Below are 27,311 nucleotides of genomic sequence, written 5' to 3' on the forward strand. Positions count from 1 at the left end.
TCATATCGGAGCAAATGACGTAATGGCTAGACAATCCGTTAAACTCCAATCTGACTTTGAATCACTAATACTCACTATTGAAAGCCTGGGTAAAATATGCATTGTGTCTGGCCCCATTCCATCCATGGGTCGTGGATCTGAGCGATTTAGCCGTCTGTTCTGGTTGCACAAATGGCTACAGACCCACTGTACTACTATAGGACTTTGCTATATAAATAACTTTGATCTGCTCTGGTCCAGGAAAGACCATTACAGACCCGATGGCATCCATCCAAACATATCAGGGGTAAATGTGCTAATACATAACGTCATACAAAGTATAGCATCACTGGCCTGACAACCAACCATATCTAGCTCTGTAGACTATATACAGAAGCAGCCTAAACTACAAAAAAACACGTTGAGTGTCATCCCGATTCTGATCACCAAAAGACTAATCAATTACTCATTATCACGTCCCATATGTAAATCTAACCTTATCAATATCAGTGTTCAACCACAGACTATCTCACACCCCACTACAGAACCCGTACAGCTAAAACTAGCACTGTTCAACGTTAGAGCGCTGAAACAAAAATCATTTCTGATAAATGAACTCATAGTAAAACATGGTGTACATTGTATGTTTTTAGTAGAGACATGGTTAGACAATATCACTGGTGTAGCAACACTGATTGAGACCTGCCCTTCCAATTTTAAATTCTATCAATCAAACAGACAGAGTGGGAGGGGAGGAGGAATAGCAGCAATCATCTCCACTCAATTTGTGTGCAATGATATTGACCTGGGAACATTTTTATCATTTGAATACCTTGCTATTGTATTGAAAACAGAAATGCCAGTAATATGTGTGACATTGTATCGACCACCAAGGTACTCGCCACTCTTCATACAGGAATTTTCAGAACTCATATCGATCTGCATTACCAGGTATGATAGAATCATTCTTAATGGAGATCTAAATATTCATATCAACAAAAAGGATGACCCCAGGGGTTGTGAGTTTCTGAACCTACTGGACAGTTTTGGACTGATGCAACATGTTCACGAGGCCACCCACCAACATGGCAACACTCTGGACCTACTAATAACAACAGGGCTAAACATTGAGAATATATCAGTAAAACAAATTCCAATTTCTGACCATTATTGTGTGTTCTATGGTACAAGCCTAATATTACATAAGACCAGAAGCGAATTCCTAGTTCACAGAAGGCTTCTGGACGCTAGAGCTGAAGCAAAATTCTCTAGTATGATGAAATCATACGACCAATGCAGTAAATCCTCCTTAAATCAGCAAGTGCAAAACTTCCACAACACCTTGTCAACCGTGTTAGATACTGTTGCCCCTCTAAAGGTTAAAAAGGTAAAAACTGATAGAATCTCTCCATGGCTAAATAAAACCAATGTTAAAGATAACAAGAGAAAATGTAGGATAGCCGAGCGAAAATGGAGGAAACTCAAACTCACAGCTCACTTTAATTTATACAAAGACGCCATGGGCGCATACAATAAGGCAATACAACTTGCGAGAAAGGAATATTTTTCCAAAATGATCTCAGAAAATATGGGTAACTCGAGGGTACTTTTTTCCACCATTGACCGGCTGATTAACATACCACCCCCCCATATACCGCAGCAATCAGCCACAAAATGTGAAGAGTTCGCAGTTTTCTTTAATGAAAAAATATCATTGATTAGAGCAAGCATTACCGCTGATATGGATCTGGCTATGAGTGAAACCCCACCTGAGATAACTATGGGGGAATTCACATGTATTACATTACCTGACCTCTGTAAGATTGTCTCTGAGTGTAATTCCGCCACCTCCTGCCTCGATCCTATACCAACAGCATTTCTCAAGCGGGTGTTTGATAGTGTCTCAAATCATGTCCTTGAAATCATAAATATGTCTCTTCAAACAGGCACTTTTCCAGATGCATTTAAAACAGCTGTAGTAAAACCACTACTAAAGAAAACAAACTTAGATGTAAACGAACTAAAAAGCTATAGGCCAATATCGAACCTTCCATTTATCAGCAAGATATTAGAAAAGATAGTCTCAGTACAAATAAACTCCTTTCTCAAAGATAATAACATCATGGATGAACTACAATCAGGTTTCAGAACAAATCACAGCACTGAAACTGCCCTTACCAAAATAGTTAGCGACCTCAGGCTAAACTCCGATGCTGGCAAAGTCTCAATTCTTGTCCTATTGGACCTTAGTGCAGCGTTCGATACGATTGACCATAATATCTTGATCAGTCGTCTAGAAAGACTGGTTGGCTTTTCCGATCATGTACTAAATTGGCTCATAACATACATTAAGGGAAGAAGGTTCTATGTTAAGCTTGGAGACAATGTATCCGAGGAACATAACAGCAATTTTGGAGTCGCACAAGGAAGCTGCCTTGGTCCATTACTCTTCTCACTATATATGCTGCCCCTCGGGGACATCATTCGAGACCACAATGTATGCTTCCATAGTTATGCTGATGATACACAACTATATATCTCCGCAGAACCAAATAACACTACAGCCATACAGTCCATTACAAATTGTCTGTTAGCAATAAACAAGTGGATGAACAATAACTTCCTAAAATTAAACGAAAGCAAGACCGAAATCCTATTGATCGGCCCAAAAGCGAAAAGGGAAGTGCTTTGTAAAAACCTGGGGAGTCTGTCATCCTATGTAAAGACTGAGGTTACAAGCCTAGGTGTCATCTTGGACTCAGACCTGACCTTTAAGTCTCATATAAATAAGGCCATGAAAACGTCATTCTTCCACCTAAGAAACATAGCGAAAGTAAGACCTTTCGTAAATAAAAAGGATGCAGAGAAACTTATTCATGCTTTTGTATCAAGTCGGCTTGACTATTGTAATGCACTGTTCACTGGTCTTCCCAAAGCAACCATTGGGAAGCTTCAGCTTATCCAAAACTCTGCAGCTCGATTACTAACTCATACAAGGAGAAGAGAACATATCACTCCAGTCCTGGCCACTCTGCACTGGCTTCCAATAACTCATAGAATTGATTTTAAGGTCCTTTTCCTAACATATAAAGCTCTTAATGAGCAAGGCCCAAAATACATAGCAAATTCCCTAGTTAGTTATCTGCCCTCAAGAACGCTACGGTCATCCACTACAGGTTTACTAGACACGCCCAGAAACCAAAAAAGGATAGGAAGTATGGCATTTGCCAACTATGCCCCAAAACTATGGAACACACTACCAACACACATCAGAAACGCCAGCTCTATACACATTTTTAAAGGAAAATTAAAAACGTACCTATACAGTCTAGCTTACAAATAGTTATGGCTTGGAAAAACCTGATGGATCCATGAGGCTAGGATAAGCCTTGTGGACCCAACTTTTTAGATGAAGGAACGGGTACATAGGAGACACGCCTCCAGTTTTTCAAAAGTTTTTGACACGCCTCAGCTTCTGAGCTGAAGGAGTGTTTTTGCGGACCTCCCAAACTTTCAAACTTTTTAGATGAAGGAATGGGTACAATAGGAGACACGCCTCCAGTTTTTCAAACGTTTTTGACACACCTCAGCTTCTGAGCTGAAGGCGTGTTTTTGCGGACCTCCCAAACTTTCAAACTTTTTAGATGAAGGAATGGGTACAATAGGAGACACGCCTCCAGTTTTTCAAAAGTTTTTGACACGCCTCAGCTTCTGAGCTGAAGGCGTGTTTCTGCGGACCTCCCAAACTTTCAAACTTCTTAGATGAAGGATGGGTACAATAGGAGACACGCCTCCAGTTTTTCAAAAGTTTTTGACACACCTCAGCTTCTGAGCTGAAGGCGTGTTTTTGCGGACCTCCCAAACTTTCAAACTTTAGACTGTTTTCTTTATGCGTTTTTCTTTTTCTTTCTTTCTACCACAAGACGCGGCCACTGATGGGTCCATGGGACTTGGATAAGTCCTGTGGACCCAACTCTGGCCACTGACCACATGAGCGAACGGGTACATACGCACACAATACACGGCCACTGATGGATCCGTGGGACTTGGTAAAGCACTATGGACCCAACTATGACCACTGATAAAAACGTAACTACACTAGCATTATAAGACCTAAACATTGCTACCTACCATACAAGTGCATTGGTTTAGTGCATTTCCGGTTGCCACTGAGCGGAAATATTTGTGCGGACCTGTTCTCCCAAACTGGTAAGCAAATGACTGTTTTTACGTTATTTTCATTTTTACGTTACTATTATTATTATTATTATTATTATTTTTTTTTTAACATTGATCTTAACCGATCACTATGACTTTATTGCTTTTATCGTTATATATGCCTATAATTGTGTACAGCACTTTGAGCTACATGACATGTATGCTTTATAAATACTTACTTACTTACTTACTTACAACAGTTTTGACTGATAAAGTGACCATATTTATTTTTCCAAATGAAAATTCACAATCCGTCAACAGCTTGTGGTGCATCCAACCTAAGACGCTCGAAGCTTTTTGTTCTTCTTTTTTCAAAGCGGAGCCTTGATAAAGAGGATTTGAGTGGACACATCACCACCACAACAACGGGTCACCTGCGGCATCACCATCATTAGCATCGTTTGCTAAATTAAAGAAGTTTGACAGAAGGGCAACCAGCCAGGCAGCGGCGTTATCTCACGGGACGAGTAGCTACATTAGTTAGCCAACAACCAGCCAGGCAACGCCGTTATCTCCCGGGACGAGTAGCTTCATTAGTTAGCCAGCAACCAGTCAAGCTAACGTTAGCATTCGGGAGATCCAGCAGCTTGTCGATGTGCTAATAGCCTCAGCAACCTAACGTTAGCTGGCTCCAGCAGATCGACAAGCTGCTGGAGCCAGCTAACGTTAGCTTGCTGAGGCTATTAGCACATCGACAAGCTGCTGGATCTCCCGATGCTGGTTGAAGTGGAGCTAGGTAGCCAGCAGGCTAAATGCTCCGTGACGCTGAACTGCATGCGCCGGTCTGTCTGTCCGTCGTGGCGGTGGTGATGCCGCAGATGACCCGTCGGGCTGGATGTATTGCAAGTTGTTGCCCTTTTCCCTCCTTCTGGAACATCTGCATTGCATTTATTACAAATAGCAAGCGATCTTTTTACTCTGAAACTCTGAGTACCGACGCGGCCATCTTTGTTGTTAACTTGCGTGGCTACGTCACAGCCAAGTAAGGGAGCGCTGGATTTGTGTAAAACGCCCTGTTCCTAAACCACACGCTGTCAGTCGTAGCACAGTACTGACAAAACGGGAGGAGCCTTTAGTCAAAACAAACGCACTTCATTCCAATTCACCCACACCGCATTTTTTTTTACCAAAAAATATATTATATTATCGGAGCTATTAATAACGTTATCGAGTTTATCGGGATGACGTCATAATTGCTGATATCGGCCCGATAATTATCGGCCCGATAATTATCGTGCATCCCTAACCAGTACGAGTAGCCTAAGGTTACATTGGAACTGGAATCTAATCCGTAAATTTTTTAGTACATGGTTTAAGTGGCCGCGATGTCCAGTGTGATGATAATAATGATGTGTGTAGCGGGACGGCCAGTCACGATATTCAGACATGGCATGAGATTATGGGTCATTGTAATTACGAGGATTTACTGAAACTGCAAGTAGTGTCAGAGGCATAGGCGGAGGGTGAGCTGGACATTAGGGTCGGCTGTTATGGGATGGACCTTGTGCGGAGCGCGCAAAATGTTCTCCCTTTATTATTGATTTAGGGGAGTGGGCGGCGCCCCATGGTCTGACCTGCGGGGGGGGCCCCGACATATTGCGCAACGCCACTGACACACATCATTATTATCATCACACTGGACATCGCGGCCACATAAACCATGTACTAAAAAATTAACGGATTCGATTCCAGTTCCAATGTAACCTTAGGCTACTCGTACTGGTTATGGCGAATAAAACGTTATATTCTTCTAACCTGTCTCTGCGGCTGTAGCGTGGCTGGGGGCCTGGCTGGGCTGTCTGTCTGCCTGGACTCGACGCGGAGCTCAGCTGACCGGGGGCCGGCCTGGGTGGGGAGCTTACTGCCGATGCATTCTTCAGTAACGTTAGAGTCAGTCTACCTTTGCTGCCTGCTGGAACAATGATGTTCTTTTTCGTAGCTTTGCCGTCTCCTGTTCGGCTTTCGCTCTCATCTTGTTTTTTTTTAGCACTGCTTGGATATTTGCGGCATTTTTACCGGCGCTTCCCGCTGTGTTTTGAACACTGCCAATGAACATTAGTTATCAGCCTAGCCCTATCGCAGGTGAGCAAATCATAGCAGGGAGGGGGGGGCCCCGCCCTCTGCGCGAGATGCATCCAGCTGCAGCCCCGCAGAACCATACTGGGCTCCTCACACTGTCTGCGCCCTGTTCCCGCGCGTTACGAAATCTAAGAGGATAGTCTACAGTGGGGGTGGGGCCCCCTAAGCTCTGGGGCCCCCCCGCAACGCGCGGTTGCGGGGGCCTCCGCTACGCCACTGAGTCATCCGTTTTCTCTAGACTCAAGCCGTGATATTATTCGGTTGTATCCAATTTTACAAAAAAAAAATTAAAATTAAAGAGGAACTCAACAATCCCAACAATCCTTCAGCATCTTTCAGGGAACATAGGGCTCAGAGAACGTATAGGGCTCAGGGAATATAGGGCTCAGTGAACGTAGGGCTCAGTGAATGTAGGGCTCAGTGAATATAGGGCTCAGTGAATGTAGGGCTCAGAGAATGTAGGGCTCAGTGAATATAGGGCTCAGAGAATGTAGGGCTCAGTGAATATAGGGCTCAGAGAATGTAGGGCTCAGTGAACGTAGGGCTCATGGGATGTAGGGCTCAGTGAACGTAGGGCTCATGGGATGTAGGGCTCAGTGAACGTAGGGCTCATGGGATATAGGGCTCAGTGAATGTAGCGCTCGGTGAATGTAGGGCTCAGTGAATGTAGGGCTCATGGGATGTAGGGCTCAGTGAATGTAGGGCTCAGTGAACGTAGGGCTCATTTGATGTAGGGCTCAGAGAATGTAGGGCTCAGTGAATGTAGGGCTCAGTGAACGTAGGGCTCATGCGATGTAGGGCTAATGGGATGTAGGGCTCAGTGAACATAGGGCTCAGAGAATGTAGGGCTCAGTGAATGTAGGGCTAATGGGATGTAGGGCTCAGTGAACATAGGGCTCATGGGATGTAGGGCTCAAAGAATGTAGGGCTCATGGAATGTAGGGCTCAGGGAACATTGGTGCAGAGGGAGCATTGGGTAAGTGAGTAAGTACCTTTTTATTTATATAGCACCTTTTACGATGTTGCAAAGTGCTTCACATGATACAGAAATAATACAAAGTACATCACATAACACAATAATTAAAACAAGGTGCATGAATAATAAAAACAGCAAAATACAAGAGGATAGAAACTTTACAGTACAGCCCCTAAACAGGGCAGGCAAGTTTGTAGAGATGTGTTTTGAGTATTTATTTTTTATAGCTGTTAGATTATGCCGATCTAACAGAGAGGTGGAGGGAGTTCCAAAGGGACAAAGACAATCGCCTTTGGATATATAGATAGGAGACCTTGGTTGGAGGATCTGAGAGGCCTAGAGATGGAATAAGCGTGCAAGAGTTCAGTGATATACGAGGGGGCAAGACCATGTGGGGCCTTGTATGTGATGAGAAGTATTTTGAACTCAAGCCTATATCTTAGAGCAGTGAAGGGATGCGAGAATGGATATTCTTTTTACAGTTTTCTTTTTTACAGTGTAGGTTTGATTTTGGCAATATTGGAAGAAGTTGGAAGAAGCAGGTTTGTACAGTTACTAGTAGATCTTGTACCTGTTGCAGATTGCGAGTCACACGGATGTCGTGCCAAGCATTGTCGTTGAATTTGCCATTGGCGGGTTCCACTAAGGCCTCGAAGGCTCCAGAGCCCAGGTTGACGAGCAGCCACACGGCTCCGCCTCTCAGCGACAGCGTGACGTAGTCGGCCGACTTGCCCGTGTGTAGGAGCAGGCCGTGTCTCTGCAGCGTCCGGAAGGACAGGGTGAACTCCTCTGAGCTGCTCTGGATCGGCGTCTGGGACAGGTTGTAGCTGAAGAACTCATTCCCTCTGTAGGTGGCAACAAACTCGTCTTGCTCTAAGACAGCAGTGGATAAATTACACAGCTCCTTTACTGAGGTAACGTTAGAAATACCATACTAGACTAGTATCCAGGTAAAAGTAACCTGCTTTAACAGTCGTGAAACTGTTTGGTTATTCATAAGGTGCTTGAAAGCTCCGATGTCATATATTTATAAAGCAACTACTTCTCATCTCCAGCAGGAACAGTGTAGATACTGCTATTTATAAAGAAACTACATCTCATCTCCAGTAGGAACAGTGTAGATAGTGATATTTATAAATAAACTACATCGCATCTCCAGCAGGAACTGTGTAGATAGATACTGCTACAGTATTTTTTTTTTATCCACTTTTTCTCCCATTTTCTATATTTTCTCCCATCCCAATTTCGTATCATCCAATTCAACCCTCCCCTGTCACGAACGCTGTTTCTTGCCTCCCACAAGCCGGCTGCAATGTGGACTAAGTCATACATAGCACAAGTCCCCTCCGGTACTTGAGGTAACAGCAGTCGCATCTTTTCACCTGCGCAGCTCGATCTCTCAGTGGCGAGGAGTAACGCGTGGGAGGCTCACGCTGCCCCCGACACTTCCTGATTCTACTGCGCAGGCGCACCAACCAACCTGTAGGAGTCGCTGTCCACAACGCCCGATCCCCACCCATCAGTTTCCCACCCCCTAATACGGCCAATGTGTATTAGTATGGACGGCCAGCTAAACTGAAAGCAATGTGGAGCGCTGAGCTCGAACAGCAAGCCCAGCGTCTCCGTCATTCGTGGCGAGCGCCTTGCCCACTACGCCACGTAGCCGCCCATAATGCTACAGTATTTATAAAGAAAATACATCTTATCTTTTTTGCCCCGCATTAGGATGGTATCCGTACAGGAGCAAACTTTCGTCACCCACGTGGGACCATATCCGCTCCAAGATGTAACCCCACGTGACCATACGCTTGGCTGGTTTCCGTACGAGCACGACTTTTCAGTGGCATTGCGTGGGACCAACACCATACCGGGCCCCCGTTGATTTGGGGGAGCTTTCGACATGGACAGTCGCATTCTTCACAGCTCCCAACAACGGAGACACAACAAAACATCAACAAGGTTTTTTATAAATTTTCTACTCTCCCTCCTATGGATTACCGACCAGTACCTTAATTCAACATGGAAACTACACCACAAGACATAAGTGGAGAGAAACGAAAGGGTAAAAAAAGAGTCCCATTGCGACTTTTACCTGTTGAATGGCTCGGAGCGGAAACATCCAGCCATTGGAGCTGCAGCTATTCACAGACTATTGACGGCGAATCCCGAAAGAAAGAAAATACCCCCGACCGGCAAGTGTAATAGAAAATAAATGTTTGTATTATACTTGCTTCTCTCGGGAGACATACATCAAAACCCAGGACCGGTTTTAATGCAGAATCAAACGCGACAACGGCGCCTGTTACTAACACCAGAAGCAATGACGAACAACAATAACACCATGACCAACGGCAGCGGTGATGTCACTCCACCAAAACAGATGAGCATGCGAGAGGCAGCAGCGCGAAGGAAGGACCCAGGCTTCATCACAGCCAGGGCACCCAGCACAACGCGGGACTCAAGACGGTCGTCAAACATCAGCCTGCTAGCTAACAGTGAAATCAACCATGAACAAAGAACGAGTCCTTTGTTGTTCCAGCACGGCGCAGGATCCGATCCCCCCTTCCCCCTTCCCACCCACGACAACAAAGACGCCCCCCCCACACACAGAGAGGAACAGATCACAAATTAACAATACTTTGAACCGGACAACATCAATGAAATAACCAACTCTAATGGACTGAACATTTTCCACCTCAACATAAACAGCCTAAAAAACAAATTGGATGAAATCAAACAATTATTCATTAATGGTAAGGCAAACATATTGTGCTTCTCAGAAACTAAGCTTGACGATTCTGTAAAAGATCCAGAGATAGAGTTTGAGAACTACTCAATAATCAGGAATGATAGGGTGCACCGATATATCGGTCGGGTATCGGTATCGGCCGATAAGTGCCTTGTTGACTGCTATCGGCCTATCGGCCGATAAGCTCAAATGTGCCGATAGCAGTCGCCGATAAATACCCATCAATTTGTGTAGCGTCAAAAGGCAAAAAAAAAAAAGTTCACTCGCGACCTACCTGCACAACGCCTGCCGTCCCCCCCACACACACACAAGCTACTGCATCAAAGTAATTACTTATGATTAACAAGGCATTCGTTTTGTGGCATTAGCGTTATATAGTTAGTGTTACACGGACAATAACATCAGCATATTATTATTACCCATAGCAGCAAGGCATTACTCCGAGTCCGTTCATTAGCTCGGTTCCATTCCGTACCCAACTACACATTCTGCAATCTGTTAATAAAGTTTTCAACCAGACAAATGTATAGAAAGGCTTTGTTTTATTATAACATTTGTTGCAGTAAAATCATTATGTCTCATTTGGTCATGCGTGGAGCGCCGGTCGGCGGGCCGGGCAGCTAACGTAGCTACGTTATTAGCTATTAGATGCAAGACTAACATTACTGGTGAAAATGTGATTTGCGTTGGAATACTCCTTTGTCAACTTGCTGTACTTTGCTTGCAGGTCTGCAGTCATTATTGCTGCATTAAGAATAGCCCCAACTTTAGCCAAGGTAACGTTATGGCTAAACCTTTAACAATAGTTAACGCTAGCTTTCGGTTAGCTGTTCAATGCTATTAATAACACAACTCCCCGTCAACACCCTCTCTCGGGAAGATGGCATTTAAGAAAGTATCTGCTGTTAAAATGAAGTGTTACACGTTCAATAACAAGCATATTATTTACCCGAAGATATCAGTAAACAAGGCATTACTCCGTTAGTCCGTTCATAGCTCGGTTCCATTCCGTTGCTCATTCCGTACCCAACTACACATTCTGCAATCTGTTAATAAAGTTTTCAACCAGACAAATGTATAGAAAGGCTTTGTTTTATTATAACATTTGTTGCAGTAAAATCATTATGTCTCATTTGGTCATGCGTGGAGCGCCGGTCGGCGGGCCGGGCAGCTAACGTAGCTACGTTAAGTGTGTTCTGCTCTCGCATTCGCAAACAGAACAATGGCGGCATGCCCGGAAGTAGAAAAATGTATAAACGCTTGCCGATTGGTGGGTGCAGCAGGAGGTGGGTGCTAGCGGTGTGGCGTAATTGGCCGAATCGACTGTCAATCAAAATGGTTCCATTGCATTGGTTGAAAGCTCTGGTTGAGAGAATAGTATCCCGCTGCAGGCCGCAAGAATGGTTCCATTGCATTGGTTGAAAGCTCTGGTTGAGAAAATAGTATCCCTCTGCAGGCCGCAAGACGATACTGGGAGAGAGATAGTGATACCATAAACATATTTCTTGATGTTTCCTTTTTTTAAGTAAGTAAAGAGGCCTACAAATACAAACATACACATACAAATATACAGTAGTTTCATTAAAAAAAAAAAAAAAAAAAAAAAAAAAAAACTACAAATACTTATATACAAATATACAAATATCGGTATCGGTATCGGTATCGGCCGATAGTGTTAGTTGAACAATCGGTATCGGCGGCCAATTTTCATATCGGTGCATCCCTAATAGGAACAAACATGGAGGTGGTGTCTGTATGTACATACATAAAGATACCAAATTCATTAACAGAACTGACCTGAATCATGAATCAATTGAAACTGTATGGGTTGAAATCCTGTTCAAAGGGGCGAAATCCCTACTAGTTGGCTCAATCTACAGACCGCCAGATCATAGTGGCTTTTATGATACACTTGATGGGTGTTTAGCTGGAGTTGAGGATGTAGACAAAATTCTTATTGGAGACTGGAACACTGATATGCAACGAAAATATGCAACCGTCTTCAAGTAATTCAGTAGGTTTTGTGATCTGCACGGCCTCAGCCAGCTAATCACCCAACCCACACGTGTATGTGAATCAACTCAGACTACCATTGACCTCATTCTGACCTCTGACAAGTCCAAGATCTCGAATAAAGGGGTTATAGCATGCGGGTTAAGCGATCATTATATGATATTCTGTACCCACAAAAAGCTAAAACAAAAGGCCGGCTGTCACAAAACAGTCACATCTAGAGACCTCAAAACCTACTCTAGCGAGGCCTTTAACCTAGAACTGGAGAGCCTGGACTGGTCAGAAGAGCTCAGTGGTACACTAGTTGAAGAAACATGGCTTGGTTTCAAAACCAAATTCTCAACAATACTAAACGACATGGCGGACAACACGCTCATCACAGACAAGCTGGATGTGGCCAATTACTTAAACATTTTCTTCACAAACATAGCCACAACACTGGTAAATAAACTACCCTCCCACTCAGGGCATTTTGGGGTAGAACACATCATAGCCTACTACAATAACCTAGGGGTCCGCAAAGACGATTTCAAACTAGAAATGGTAACAACAGCTGAGGTACTCAAAAAACTGAGCGCCCTCCAACCTAACAAGGCCACTGGCCATGACAATATCCCCTCCAAGCTTGGTGCAGCTTGTGACTGCAACTTGTTCCTGTTCGTGGACGACTCAGCCCTGCTGGTCTCTGACAAGAACAAGTTACAGTTTGAAAAAACCCTCCGCTCTGAACTAGGCAGAATCTGCACCTGGCTCGCTGATAACAAACTATCATTACACCTGGGTAAAACAGAGTCCATTCTCTTCGGTTCAAATAACAAACTCAGCAAGACCGACGGCTTCTCAGTTATATTATCATACTGTCATCATGTCTCGCTCTTGCCATAATGAGATAACTCTTATCTCCTAGCACCTACTGTGCTCATGAACAAACAATTTGCACCCATGCACGTGACCAGGCCACACCCCAGCGTCCTCCTATAAGACGCCGGACATGGTCATACTCTACCTTCCTCTTTTTTTGTTTCCAACGTGGACGCTGCAGTGCACTCCATGAACTAGTTGTTATGAAATGCAGAGAGAAATTACACAATGTTGGGTTTTCCCCGGAGATTCGCCAGCCCCTGGAATCTTCTCGGCACATCCTAATAGCGCATCGGGCCTGGCCTGGGGTTTCCTCGTCTCGTGACAGCGGATCGAGGGACGTCGGGCGGCGGCTAGCTGTTGGGCTAGGTCGCGCACAGGTAGGGCCTGCGCTGCCAGGCATAAATGCTAGCGTTTGTGATATTGCTCGTTGTCCCGTGAGACAACCGAGTTGTGTATTGGCGCAAGGGGCAGGATATCTGGGTAAACATGGTCGTCATGACTCTGAGTTGGATGTTTTCCCGGCTATCCTGGAGCGCGCGGCTAATGCTAAGATGCTGGGTCACTGTTCCTTTGTTCCCCGCCGTGGGCTGTCACCTCTCTTCCCTCCTCTTAACCGGTTCATTGCTGAAGGTCAATCGGTATCTAATGTGGGGGGTTTTGCTGAGGCTTATTTACCCCTTTTATGGGTGAATGGGCTGACAACAGGGAGCAAGGCAAGTGTGCCCTGGCTTGAGAGCCAGGTAGCATCGATCCTTTGCCCTGGCATGGTTGAATGGTGTCCCACCCGGAAGCCGACGCCTGAGGGCGAGTCGGCCCGGGAGGTGGCGATATGGGCTGATGAATTTTATACCGCCACAGGATGGAATTTAGCGGTGACCAGTGTCATTGCTCAGTTGACTGTTTTTCTGTCCACATTGGTGTCGGGTCCCTTCGTTAAGTTTTACCTCATGGACATGACTGGGGGTTCTGTCTCCCAGGCGGTTCTGAGGTCTGGGACCTCCCCTGCGTCCCGCCAGTCGGTGGGTTAGCAGGGGTGTGTGGGTGTGTGCAGGGCCGCCTGGGAGAAATGCGAGGCCCTGTGCGAGATTTAACGCGAGCCCCCCCCCCCCCCCCCCCAAAAGTAAAAAAAAAAAAAAAAAAAAAATTATATATATATATATATATTTTTTTTTATTTTTATTTTTTTTATATACAGTCAACATATTCTTAAATAATAGCGCTGCCCGAGGCGGGGCATGATACAGTCAACATATAGCAAAAGAGAGAGCGAGAGAGAGCTCCCGTTCTACAGTCAATATACAGTGTACAGAGAGAGAGAGAGAGAGAGAGAGAGAGAGAGAGAGAGACACATTGGAAAGAAATTGAAATGCTATTTGGCCCTAAACAGAGAGTACACAGTGGCAGAATACCTGAGCACTGTGACTGAAGATCCTTGAGCACAGCCTAGCCATCGAGAAAGGCTGCCATAGGCAGACTGTGTGTGTTAGAAAGAGAGAGAGAGAGAGAGAGAGAACATGTGTGTTTGTCATGTGTGTGTGTGTTAGAGAGAGACTATAGCATGTATGAGAGATTCAAAAGGACAAAGATCAACAATCCAACAAGAAGAGCGTCTATACCAGAGAAACCAAAGCAGCAAGGAGCCAATGGCCGACATCAGCTAAATAGGCTAGCCAGGTACTGTGACACCAGGCCACGTGACACACAGCTTTGGCCAACGGCCCAACGCTACCCAAGCTACACAAACGACCATTCACACACAGCACATGTCGTATCTCCAAATGTTGTGAAGTAGCATATGTTTTGCCTGGAAAAAAACATCGTTATTAACAAAACATTCGGGAGGGGAAGGAAGGAAGAGTGGGGTAATGTCATGACATTTTACCTGCACGAGGAACACAGGTCTCCACGTTGACGAAAGGCCTCTCGCTGTCGGGACAAAGCTATGGCCAGAGCCTTGTCATGGTGCAGGCCCGACTACATCTTCTGTCAAAGATGATGTCGTAGTCAGAGTGCCAGGGCCTGCTATTCTCAAGGCTAACTGATAGCATCAAACGAACGTTCCCAGCTGACGCTAAACAGCTAACTGGCTAACAGTTAGCTCAATCAGGCACCTGGCTGCATGTAGTAGCCGCATAGCTTGCTTCTGCGTTAGCTAACAGCTAACAAGCTATGCGGCTACTGTCTACATACAGCCAGGTGCTCTCAGCAGGCACACACAGTTAGCTACTAGTAGTACTATATATTAGCTTGTCGACCAGTTTGGCTCCAGAAAGAGAGAAAGATAGATAGGTCAGGACAGGTCCACGGCGGGTATTTAATCATAGGTTGACTCACATAACGCAGTATCAATGAATGCGGCGCGGCCGGCGCCAATGGTGAAGTTGGAAGGAGACTTGGCCCACGGTGTAATTCTTCTTCTTCTTCTTCTTCGAGTACTTTCCGGCAGACTGGACACCTTTCGGCATATTGCTGCCTAACAGATTTATCTGCTCACAAGTTCTCTTCTCCTTCTTTTGAAAAGACATCCACTCGCCTCGCTCCTCTGAATAGCGCTGAATTATCTACCTCGTGTGTCTTCTTCTTCTATTTGGTATTACGGCGGTCGGCGGACGGGCCGGAAACACTATCCTAAAATCTGTAGAGCAGCAAATCCGCAGAAACCGGAAAACTGCAGTCTGCAGAGCCAGGAAGTCAGACACATTCTACAAACGTGTCTAATGTGAAATATATAAGCATATAAGCAAAACTAGATTTTAGGTCTGTGATGAAAAAGGGCCTCGCGGGAAGGGGGGCCTCGCAAAAAAATAAAAAAAAAATAAAAAAAAATAATAAAAAATAATAAAAAAAATAAATAAAAAATATTTTTTTTTTATTTTTTTTTTATTTTATTTTTGCGAGGCCCCCCTTCCCGCGAGGCCCTGTGCGACCGCACTGCTCGCACACCCCCTGAGGCGGCCCTGGGTGTGTGCCACGGGGTGATGTGTCACACGTGGTCCCGCCTGTACTGTGCGCTTTTAGGGGTTTCTGGTAAAAAAAATTCGCACTTTGGTGGAGTTGACTGCCTCCCCCCCTTCGCTAGGATGGGCGGGTGGACGGGACTCCCCTCCCCCCTGGTAGTAGGGCTTACGGGCCCTCAGGGGGTACACTTGTCGGGTCACGCGTCTGCTCTGCCCCATATCTCATTATGGCAAGAGCGAGACGCGATGACAGTATGATAATATAAATATATATCCTATAACCTAGTTATATGAATACTGGCAGAGCGTCTCGCTCTAGGCGCCCTGAGGTCCCTTGGTTGGTTTTCAATGTTGGAAACTTTTTTTCCCGAGGAAGGTAGAGTATGACCATGTCCAATGTTCCCTCAATTTTTTTTTCGGTCTGAGCAAACACTCAAACCTCCTGAGCAGACATCAGCAACTACTGAGCAACATACGTCACCTGCCGATTAACCGGTTAGTTGATAAGCGGCGGTTTGTAAAAAATATGAGAATCTTAATTTCCCTCAATGTCTAACATAAAAAATATATACATTTTGCTGATACACAGAGAAATAATACAAAAAGGCATATTATATTCCTTAATCAAATATTTATTTGACCATTGATTGACGATACAGAGCAAAGTCCTTACTTTGGCGGCAGCCGTGTGAGTCACGTCACTAACTTTTGTCTTTTTAGGAGGCTGACTCGTCATTATTTTATTAAGTGAATTATAATGCGACTTCAAGGGTGACCATATTGTGATTTTTTTTAAAGAGGACACTGCCTTCAGCCTCAAGATACTTAATGATACTCAGTTTACTCAAAGATGCCTTATCATTATAATATATTTAAAGTATGCCTTCTCTGTATGGATATAAAATTATTGTTTATATTATTTTATATAACAAAATATTATCTCTCTATAACCAAAGTTACTCAACATGCTGTATTATGCCTAAAGTAATCTATCTGACAAATCTCAAGAAAATAACTAAATCAACCTATGACAAAATAATATATATTTTCAAGTCTTACTGGACAAAATAAACAACAAGAAAAATATGAAGTAATGTTCTAAATAATACCTCTTCTGTATTAGAAAATCCAGCTTAAAAAATATATCTTTGTATCTTTTCAATGTAATGTAAATTATAAAACAGTAACCTCACAAAGATACTAATTTAAACGTGTACTATGCAGTTTCAGATTTGTTGCAATTAGTGTACTAAACTAATTTATTACACACATAATCCTTAGAATGATTGTATCATAACAAGCATCTTATCAAACCAAAACATAATTTTGAGGCATCAAAATAGTTTTCAATTATTTTCTTTCTCCCTCTGTATAGCTGCATACTTCAATCAATTCGGTCAACTTTGCCATCAAACTCTCGCCTTGCACTGCTTTGTTTGTAATGTTTTTCTGTGTTCATGTGAGCTTTGAGATCGCCACCACTTTTATTAGACACAGAAACATATGGTCAAGCTTTGCACGCGTTGCACTCCGCTTCCAATTAGTCTCGAGTCGACCGGGACGATAAATTGGGAATTTTCTCTGCAGTTAATCTGTAATGTACATTTTCGCGTTGGCATTGTGAGGAGCCAGCGATGCTGTTCGGATCTGTCCGCTTCCTGCTCTGTTGTGTGTCTGTGTGAGCGCGCAGTAGCGACGCCCACAAAGCACTGAAAGCGAGGCTTCTCTTGGTAACATCACACGCAACAGGTTACCGTAGTATTCGGTGCAACGCGCCAGTCAATTTAACTACATGCATATTTTACACAAACGCTTCTGTGCGCGAAAGATTTCAGATGTGCGCGGGAGCGTTTTGCCATGTGCGCGCGCGCACGGGCGCACCTTAGGGGGAACATTGACCATGTCCGGCGTCTTATAGGAGGACGCCAGGGCGTGGCCTGGTCACGTGCATGGGTGCAAATTGTTTGTTCATGAGCACAGTAGGTGCTAGGAGATAAGAGTTATCTCATTATGGCAAGAGCGAGACACTCTGCCAGTATTCATATAACTAGGTTATAGGATAACCTTTCGTTACAGTGGGTGACAATATTGTCACAAGGAAAGATGAAATAACATACCTAGGTTCCATCCAGGAGGCATATCTTTCCTGTGACAAAATGGCATCCAATGTAATCAAAAAAGTCAACCAACGAACTAGATTATTGTACCGGATCTCCTCTCTGGTAAACAAGAATACCCTGAAGACTCTGGCAGGAGCACTCATTTGAGGGTACTATGACTATGCTTGCACCTCATGGTACCAAAGCACCTCAAAGCCGCTAAAAACTAAATTACAAACATCACAAAACAAACTGGTCAGACTACTGCTTGACCTTACTCCTAGAACCCACCTCACCCCTGCCCACTTTGACAACCTAGGATGGCTTAGAGTAGACGACAGAGTACAGCAACTTGCAATGGGCCTGGTCTACAAGATACACTACACGACTAAGGTAACCATGTACATGTCAAAATACTTCCCAAAGGTCAGTGAATACCACGACCACAACACCAGAGGGAGCTCCACAAATCATGTTAAACCCAGATTCGGCTCAAACAAGGGACTAAACACGTTTCGCAATTATGCCACATCAATGTGGAACGCCCTACCCACAGCTGTAAAGGAATGTGAATCACTACCCACTTTCAAAACCACTCTCAAAGAGCACCTACGGGAGACTGCAATTCGAAACTGGCCCCTGTAAATGTCCTAACCCAACCACCTCCAATGTACAGTTTCCCCCCCACCCCACCCCCATTTAGTTATTTTATCTATGATTTGATCATGTTTCTGCTGCTACTGTACTTTGCACACACTACACCCATGCTGTGATTGTTATGTTATAGTCTAGAGAGCTATCTATCATTATTTCAGCTGCCACTTTGCACACACAACATCCACTGTGATTATTGTATTGTAAATTAGAGCTATATTATTGGTGTTACTACTATATACATATTGGGTGGAATAAACTGTCATGGGTAGTGTTACAACCCAATGTAGTTGCTTCCCCAGTGTGTGTCTTGTCTCCATTTTGTTTCCTCCCTCCAGCCAGAACCTGCTAGTCCTGCCCCTCCAGCGTGAATACTTTCGGCAACCAACATGTCCTTCCGCGTTGCTCTGATTGGCCAGCGTTGGCCAGCGCTCTCCTTCGTGAATACCAGCGTTCTACGCTCGTTCCCTACGGCGCGCATGCGCATGAGGCTCCCCCAGGTGCTCGTTTACACGCTACGCCGCGCATGCACATGAGGCTCCCCCAGGTTAATACGCGACGCGATAATCCCCCTGGTTAATAATAATTAATGGGCATCACATCGATAGGGCTTTGATTCAAACCGGTGCATGAGATGAGGTTCTATATGTAGAACATGGTACAGTAAGTGGGGAGTGTAAACAGTGATTCAAACCCCCTCAATGTACAGTGATTGATAATACCTAGCTGCATCAGATAATACCTACCTGCATCAATATACGCCGCACTATATACTATATACTCCAACGCCTATATGTAGAACATGGTACAGTAAGTGGGGAGTGTAAACATTTATAGTTAAAGACAGTAGAGCTTGAGTACTTTCGATAGAGCTTTGATTCAAACCGGTGCATGAGATGAGGTTCTATATGTAGAACATGGTACAGTAAGTGGGGAGTGTAAACAGTGATTCAAACCCCCTCAATGTACAGTGATTGATAATACCTAGCTGCATCAGATAATACCTACCTGCATCAATATACGCCGCGCTATATACTATATACTCCAACGCCTATATGTAGAACATGGTACAGTAAGTGGGGAGTGTAAACATTTATAGTTAAAGACAGTAGAGCTTGAGTACTTTCGATAGGGCTTTGATTCAAACCGGTGCATGAGATGAGGTTCTATATGTAGAACATGGTACAGTAAGTGGGGAGTGTAAACAGTGATTCAAACCCCCTCAATGTACAGTGATTGATAATACCTAGCTGCATCAGATAATACCTACCTGCATCAATATACGCCGCGCTATATACTATATACTCCAACGCCTATATGTAGAACATGGTACAGTAAGTGGAGAGTGTAAACATTTATAGTTAAAGACAGTAGAGCTTGAGTACTTTCGATAGGGCTTTGATTAAAACCGGTGCATGAGATGAGGTTCTATATGTAGAACATGGTACAGTAAGTGGGGAGTGTAAACAGTGATTCAAACCCCCTCAATGTACAGTGATTCAAACCCCCTCAATGTACAGTTTCTGACAGCTGGGCTATGTTGTCACGCGAAATAACGTTATGAATAAAACGCAAAATAACATTATATAACGTTATGTTATATAACGTTACAATGTACAGTTTCTGACAGCTGGGCTGTGTTGTCACGCGAAATAACGTTATGAGTGAATCTGGTAGTTGTTTTGATAAATATGTATTCTACGGATTCGAACATAACATTACATTTCCGCGATTAGCCTCGCTTGGCGTGTGAGTGGCGTCAAAAAGAAAATGCGCATGCGCGCGTTACCGGCGTAGGGGGAAACCAAGCGTAGAGGGCTGGCCGATCGCTGGCCAATCAGATCAACGCGGGAGGACATGTTGGTTGCCGAAAGTATTCACGCGCCCCTCCATTGGTGGACTACTATACAGCACAGCACCGATTGGTGGATGGGTTTCAAGACTCCTGCACCCAATCAACCACCATCACCCACCACCCAATCCCGGATCACCACACCCTGTTAAAACATGGCTGCTCAGATAATTCAGTCCTCTCTCTCCGGCATGAGGCTAGGCCTGGTGATATTTTGTGACATTGACTTTGATATTATTGCATTTGTTTATTGGCCTTTGTGTGTGTGTGGCCACAGAGAGAGCTAGCTATCGATTGTTTTGCTATATGTTTTCCATTCTTGTATATATCAATAATGTGTCCAGAAAAGAGAGTATATACATTTGAGGTAGAAACTGTACATTGGAGGAGGTTGGGTAGGTGGGGTGGGGTTGGGTGGGTGGGGGGGACTGTACATTGGAGGTGGTTGGGTGGGTGGGGTGGGGGGGGTTGGGTAGGGGGTGGGGGGGGACACTGTACAAGCAAAACTGTACATTGGAATATTGACAAAGCCATACTTGGTAATTTACTGTACATTGGAGGGGGTTGGGTTAGGACATTTGCAGGGGCCAGTTTCGAATTGCAGTCTCCCGTAGGTGTTCTTTGAGAGTGGTTTTGAAAGTGGGTAGTGATTCACATTTCTTTACAGCTTTGGGTAGGGCGTTCCACATTGATGTGGCATAATTGCGAAACGTGTATAGTCCCTTGTTTGAGCCGAATCTGGGTTTAACATGATTTGTGGAGCTCCCTCTGGTGTTGTGATCGTGGTATTCACTGACCTTTGGGAAGTATTTTGACATGTACATGGGTACCTTGGTCGTGTAGTGTATCTTGTAGACCAGGCCCATTGCAAGTTGTTTTTGGACTGGCCGTGCCAGGTGTTGTCAATTGTCATTAGTCTAGTATTTAAGTGTGTGTCCTTCCTCATTTCTGTGTGGCGACATACCTCCAGTCCCCCCCCTGTTCCTGTCCACGCCGTGTTGCACTGTGTTTTCATTCTAAGTAAGTGTTAGTGTTTTGTTGTTCCTGTTTATTTTCCGTATTCTCAAGTTTGCTGTTTCACTAGTGCCAGCACGGCTGCACCGTTTATGTTATTTTTGTTACTTGTAGTTTAACCTTGCTCTCTCGGTTCTAAAATAAATAGAACACCACATTTTTGTGAAGAGCAACCACCGTCTCCGTTCTCTTGTCATTCTGCACAACCGTCTCTGTTATCCTGTCATTCTGTAGTTCTGGGGCTCCTCCATCGTTCTGCATATTGGGTTCTGTTCTCCCCCAAATCCTAACAGAATGTCGCCACCATTACTGAACCCAGCGAAAAAATTAAGAGGGACAATGATGAGTGTTATAACCCGCAGCTCGCAGACCTCCGAGAGCTGGCAAGGCTTGGAGGGCTAGCATGGCTAGGGCAGCTGACAAGGCCTCCACAGCTGACCCGGCCGTCGCTGCCAGCCTGGTTCCGGTCGGTGTAGCCCCGGCTGTCATCGCTCCCCCTCCGGCTTCCACGGCCAGCCCAGCCTCTACGCCTGGTCCGGCTGCAACGCCGGGTCTCGGCTCCTCATCTCCGGCCTCTACGCCACGCCTCGCCGCCGAGTCCGGACCGGTCTCCCCGCCCAGCCCAGCCTCTACGCCTGGTCCGGCTGCAACGCCGGGTACCGACTCCTCAACTGATCCTGGCTCTTCCTCGACTGGTCTTGGCACCCCGTCTGGTCCCGGCTCCTCGACTGGTTCTGGCTCCCCGTCTGGTCCAGCCCTACGCCGTGACTGGCGTCCTGGTCCTCGCCGTGGTCTTCGCCGTGGTCTACGATGGGTCCTACTCCGGGGGTCGTCGCCATCGCACCTCCATTCCGGCTCCCCAGGTCCGGTCCCGAGTTCGGCGACTGGAGGGTCCCTCGTCCGGGATCCGGCTCCGGGTTCCTTACCCTCGCCACTGTGCTCCAGGTCGCCTGGCCAGCCCTCTGTTTCCCTCCCCCCCCCCCTCTCCGGGCCTCTGTACCCATCCCCACCCCCCCTCGTCGGGCCTCTGTTCCCAGGTCCAGCCCCCCTCTCCGGGCCTCTGCACCTGTCCCCACCCCCCCTCGTCGGGCCTCTGTTCCCAGGTCCAGCCCCCCTCTCCGGGCCTCTGCACCCGTTTTCGGCCTCCCTGGCTGCTGTGCCCCTCCGGGGTTGTTTTCTCGGGCTCTCGGCCCCTGTTTTCCGGGTCCCCGCCCTCAGTTTTTTCTGGGGTCTCGGGGCGTCTGGAAGCCGCCCGTTCGGGGGGACGTACTGTAACGGTTCTAGGGAGGACAATGAGAACTTTGCTCACAAAGTGAACAGTGGCCACAATGGGAACAGTGGTCTCCTACCTGGTCTCCTACCTCCCTCTAGTGGTCACCATCAGATGGGCCAGATGATGCAGGCCACCATTTTGTGTTTCTTTAAGATAGTTGAGTTAATTTCTTCATGTATGTTGTCCTGGGCTTTTTCTTTCCTTGTTTAATTGTCATCCCCCTGTCTGGTTCTTGTTCGTGATATTGTCTTGGTTGTTGTTGTGATATTGCTTTTGTGTCTAGTTGGTGTTTAATTGTTTCTCTGTTTTTGGACTGGCCGCGCCAGGTGTTGTCAATTGTAATTAGTCTAGTATTTAAGTGTGTGTCCTTCCTCATTTCTGTGTGGCGACATACCTCCAGTTACCCCCCGTTCCTGTCCACGTCGTGTTGCACTGTGTTTTCATTCTAAGTAAGTGTTAGTGTTTTGTTGTTCCTGTTTATTTTCCGTATTATCAAGTTTGCTGTTTCACTAGTGCCAGTTTATGTTATTTTTGTTACTTGTAGTTTAACCTTGCTCTCTCGGTTCTAAAATAAATAGAACACCACATTTTTGTGAAGAGCAACCACCGTCTCCGTTCTCTTGTCATTCTGCGCCGTTTATGTTATTTTTGTTACTTGTAGTTTAACCTTGCTCTCTCGGTTCTAAAATAAATAGAACACCACATTTTTGTGAAGAGCAACCACCGTCTCCGTTCTCTTGTCATTCTGCACCACCGTCTCTGTTATCCTGTCATTCTGTAGTTCTGGGGCTCCTCCATCGTTCTGCATATTGGGTTCTGTTCTCCCCCAAATCCTAACAGGTACCGTCTCAAAATCTTACTCGAGTAAAAGTCAGAGTATCTGGCTAAAAACACTTTAGTGTCAAAGTCAAAAAGCTTCTACTTTTAAATGTATGTACTAAAAAGTAAAAGTAAAAACCTTTTTTCTGACTGTTTATTCTTCTGATAGCAGGTGTTTAAACAAAGATCCCCGCTTTCTAGTCTTGCACAAGGACCAATCAGTATGGGTATGGGCGGGTTCATTTTCCATTGATGGGGATTTGATTGGCTGTTTTATTTTTTTAAGTGCAGCCGCAGGATTAATAACGTTAACGTTAGTTCGGCCAGAGAAACAAATATACTAATTAAAATCGTTGGACCTGCGAGATTTGTACATTGTAGGTCTGCATTTTAAATGTAAGGAGTAAAAAAGGAGTTTATTTTCTCTGAAATGTAATTGAGTAAAAGTACAAGTATACAAACCTAATAATACTTGAGTAAAGTATGAATCCCCCAAAACAGTACTTAAGTATTGTAACAAAGTACAATTACTCAAGTGCTTTACACCCCTGATAGTATACAGTATGAAACTGCTGCACTGCTGCCATTCTTGGCCTGGTCACTCTTGGAAAATAGATTTGAATATCAAAGGGTCTAACCTGGTTAAATAAAGGTTCAATGAAAATAGAACAGAAAATAGAAAAAATATATTTCTAAGATGATCTGTGCACTCCAGTACCTTCCTTCTTGATTATTACTATGGTCCAAGTCTGAGCAGCACCAGTACTTATTGATTATTATTATGGTCCAAGTCTGAGCAGCACCAGTACTTATTGATTATTACTATGGTCCAAGTCTCAGCAGCACTGGCCCTCACCTGATAAACAGGTTTAGTGCATGAATTATTAAAATATGTTTAATTACAGAGACCTTAAAGGCCAACTTGCAGGTTGTATTTTTGTTCAATAAACAATGTGACTAGGCCAACGCTGACTTTCATGAAGAGGGAAAAAAAATTGACCTAGTTTTAGCGTTTTTATCAAACATTTTGTTGACCAAACCACAAGCTCCACGCACATGCATATTTTAATTGCATGTTTCATAGCGTGCGTGTGTCATCTTAATGCTGACGTCACGTCAGGTGCAGGGCAGCGAGGGGCTCTGAGAGTCACAGGCAGGTAGTGGCAGGAAGCAGAGCCTTGCTACTACTAGCCTAGGAGTGATGAATGAAAATGTATCTGTTTCATCTAACACTATTGCTCCGTGATCATAGCCATTCATCTCTAAAGCTAACCACTATTTGTAACAGCCACAACCACGTTACCATATTTGTAATAATGTAAATGATTGTGTTGTTGTACATATTGTGTATACAACGTTAGCAGCTAACGTAGCTTAGCTTGGTAGCCGCCGTTCTTGAAACTCCTAACAAAGCCCGAATTAAAATGGTTCTCTCCTCTTTGTATACCTTTGTCCTCACAAGTATTCTGCCAGGGAACTTATGGACACGACAATAGTAGTTATAAGGTGTTTGATCATTGTGTCGTTGTACATATGCACCGAGTGCAGCTAAAGGGGCTATCCACCGAGTGCAGCTAAAGGGGCTATCCACCGAATGCAGCTAAAGGGGCTATCGTATCAACATGCCGCAACGTGTAGCTAACGTAGCTTGCATGATGCGTGTGCAGTGCTTTGCCCCACAGGTCTGAGAAGAGGACCTGCACATTTCACTCGTTCCCAAAACTCTTTTACATGCACGACAGTAGACATAATGCTAACGTTAGCGGGGTAACGTTAGCCAGAGCTATATAGCCAGCTTGATACTATGACCCGGGGATAAGGCGACAGCCCACAGACCAGTAGCGCTCAGTGGCGTAGCGGAGGCGGGGGGTGCGGGGGGGCCCCGGAGCTTAGGGGGCCCCGCCCCCACTGTAGACTATCCTCTTAGATTTCGTAACGCGCTGGAACAGGGCGCAGACAGTGTGAGGATCCCAGTATGGTTCTGCGGGGCTGCAGCTGGATGCATCTCGCGCAGAGGGCGGGGCCCCCCCCTCCCTGCTATGTTGTAATCATTTGCTCACCTGCGATAGGGCTAGGCTGATAAATAATGTTCATTGGCAGGCTGGGCAGCGTTCAAAACACAGCGGGAATCGCCGGTAAAAATGAAGCGCTGAGCGGTGCTCAGAAAAACAAGATGAGAGAGAAAGCCGAACAGGAGACATCATTGTTCCAGCAGGCAGCAAAGGTAGACTGACTCTAACCTTACTGTAAGCTCCCCACCCAGGCCGGCCGCGTCCACCACTATCAACCCCCCCGGTCAGCTCCGCGTCGAGTCCAGGCAGACAGACAGCCCAGCCAGGCCCCCAGCCACGCTACAGCCGCCGAGACAGGTTAGAAGAATATAACGTTTTATTCGCCATAACCAGTACGAGTAGCCTACAGGTTACATTGGAACTGGAAAATCGAATCCGTAAATAAGTACATGGTTCGCGAGTGCTCCCATGGGCCGAATATTGCCCCGATCCTCGCAAGATTAAATCGACGGGTACCTCTCGGCGTGCCGAAGCTTTTCCTAAATCACTTCCATCATCGAAAACGAGGGGAAAAGGTCGGCTCGCGACCCTGAAAATTTCGCGTGATTTTAAAAACGCTGTATTAAGTTAGCCTATTATGGGCTCCACGCGAGCTTTCTACCGTGGGTACATCTGGGCGTCCCGCAACTTTCACTCATTCACATGTAGCCCCGAAAATGCTTAGAAAAGGAAAGCCGAAAGCGTGGAATAAACTTTTTGCAACCGAATATGTGTCTCGAATTTGCTCCCACGCGGCGAAAAAAAAAGCAAAATCTTCTCACTTTATTATTGATTTAGGGGAGTGAGCGGGGCCTCATGGTCTGACCTGCGGGGGGGCCCCGACATATTGCGCAACCCCACTGGTAGCGCTGCTGTACTGAACAACAGGCTGCCTAGTGGTAAATGTAGTTATTTTTTTACGACATTAAAAACATTATAACTACCTTGTTTCAACCAGTTGTAGCTGGTCCATCAAAGTATCCGACGATTAAACCCATTTGCGTCTTGTAAGGCGTCCATTTGGATCAAGGAAATAGCTTTCTGCACTTGTCAAAACTCCTTGTAGTGGATCAGAAGTAGGGGAAAGATACCAGACGTGACGTCATGGCCCTGAAAGCTCTGATAAGCTTTTTAATTTGCTCGTGCATGTTATTCGTGTGTGGACCTTTTTAACCATTTCTGAGTGGCATTTCCGGCGTCAAATGGGAAAAAATAAATAATGAAATTATATATCAATGATGTAAACTACCCATAATTGATCAGTAGGGTTTAACCTGCAAGTTGGGCTTTAAAAGGGAACTAGTACCAATGTCAGAATGTCATACATGTTATTCCTATGGTCTAAGACGAATATTTGTGAAAATTAGCAACTCTCTCCCAAATCCAAAAACTAGAGTGTTAAATGTGCTATATATTACATCTTTGTGTAGAGTAAACATTTATAACAAATAATACATCCACAGAGCTATTAGAAAGGTGTATGCAGTCAGGCCACTGAACTTAGAAGCAGGCCAGGCCAGTGTTTCTAGTTGCACCAGCGCAATAGTTAGATAACCTAGGTGGGGAACAACCAGGAGATCACTGCAACTCACACAAGTTGGAGAACTCTCTCTTGCTCACACACACACACAAAGGGAGCCGCATGTGATTGGTGGAGGCAGGACCCTTACAAAAAACTAAAAATCCATCAAAATCAGTGTTGTTGCAAATCACA

General features: G+C 45.1%; 1 protein-coding gene across 1 annotated transcript in view; it reads right to left on the minus strand.

The window, feature by feature from the left end:
• Positions 1-27,311, minus strand: part of LOC311233505 (neurexin-2-like) — a gene marked incomplete at both ends in the record, with an annotated part of 583,916 nt that overhangs the window by 503,156 nt on the left and 53,449 nt on the right. The window contains one exon of the mRNA XM_084320472.1: positions 7,824-8,125. Coding sequence (XP_084176598.1) covers positions 7,824-8,125 — 302 coding nt within the window. The remainder of the gene's footprint in view (positions 1-7,823; positions 8,126-27,311) is intronic.

This window comes from Notolepis coatsorum (genome assembly GCF_963971535.1).
Source record: "Notolepis coatsorum genome assembly, chromosome: 8".
In the NCBI taxonomy this organism is placed as follows: Eukaryota; Metazoa; Chordata; class Actinopteri; order Aulopiformes; family Paralepididae; genus Notolepis; species Notolepis coatsorum.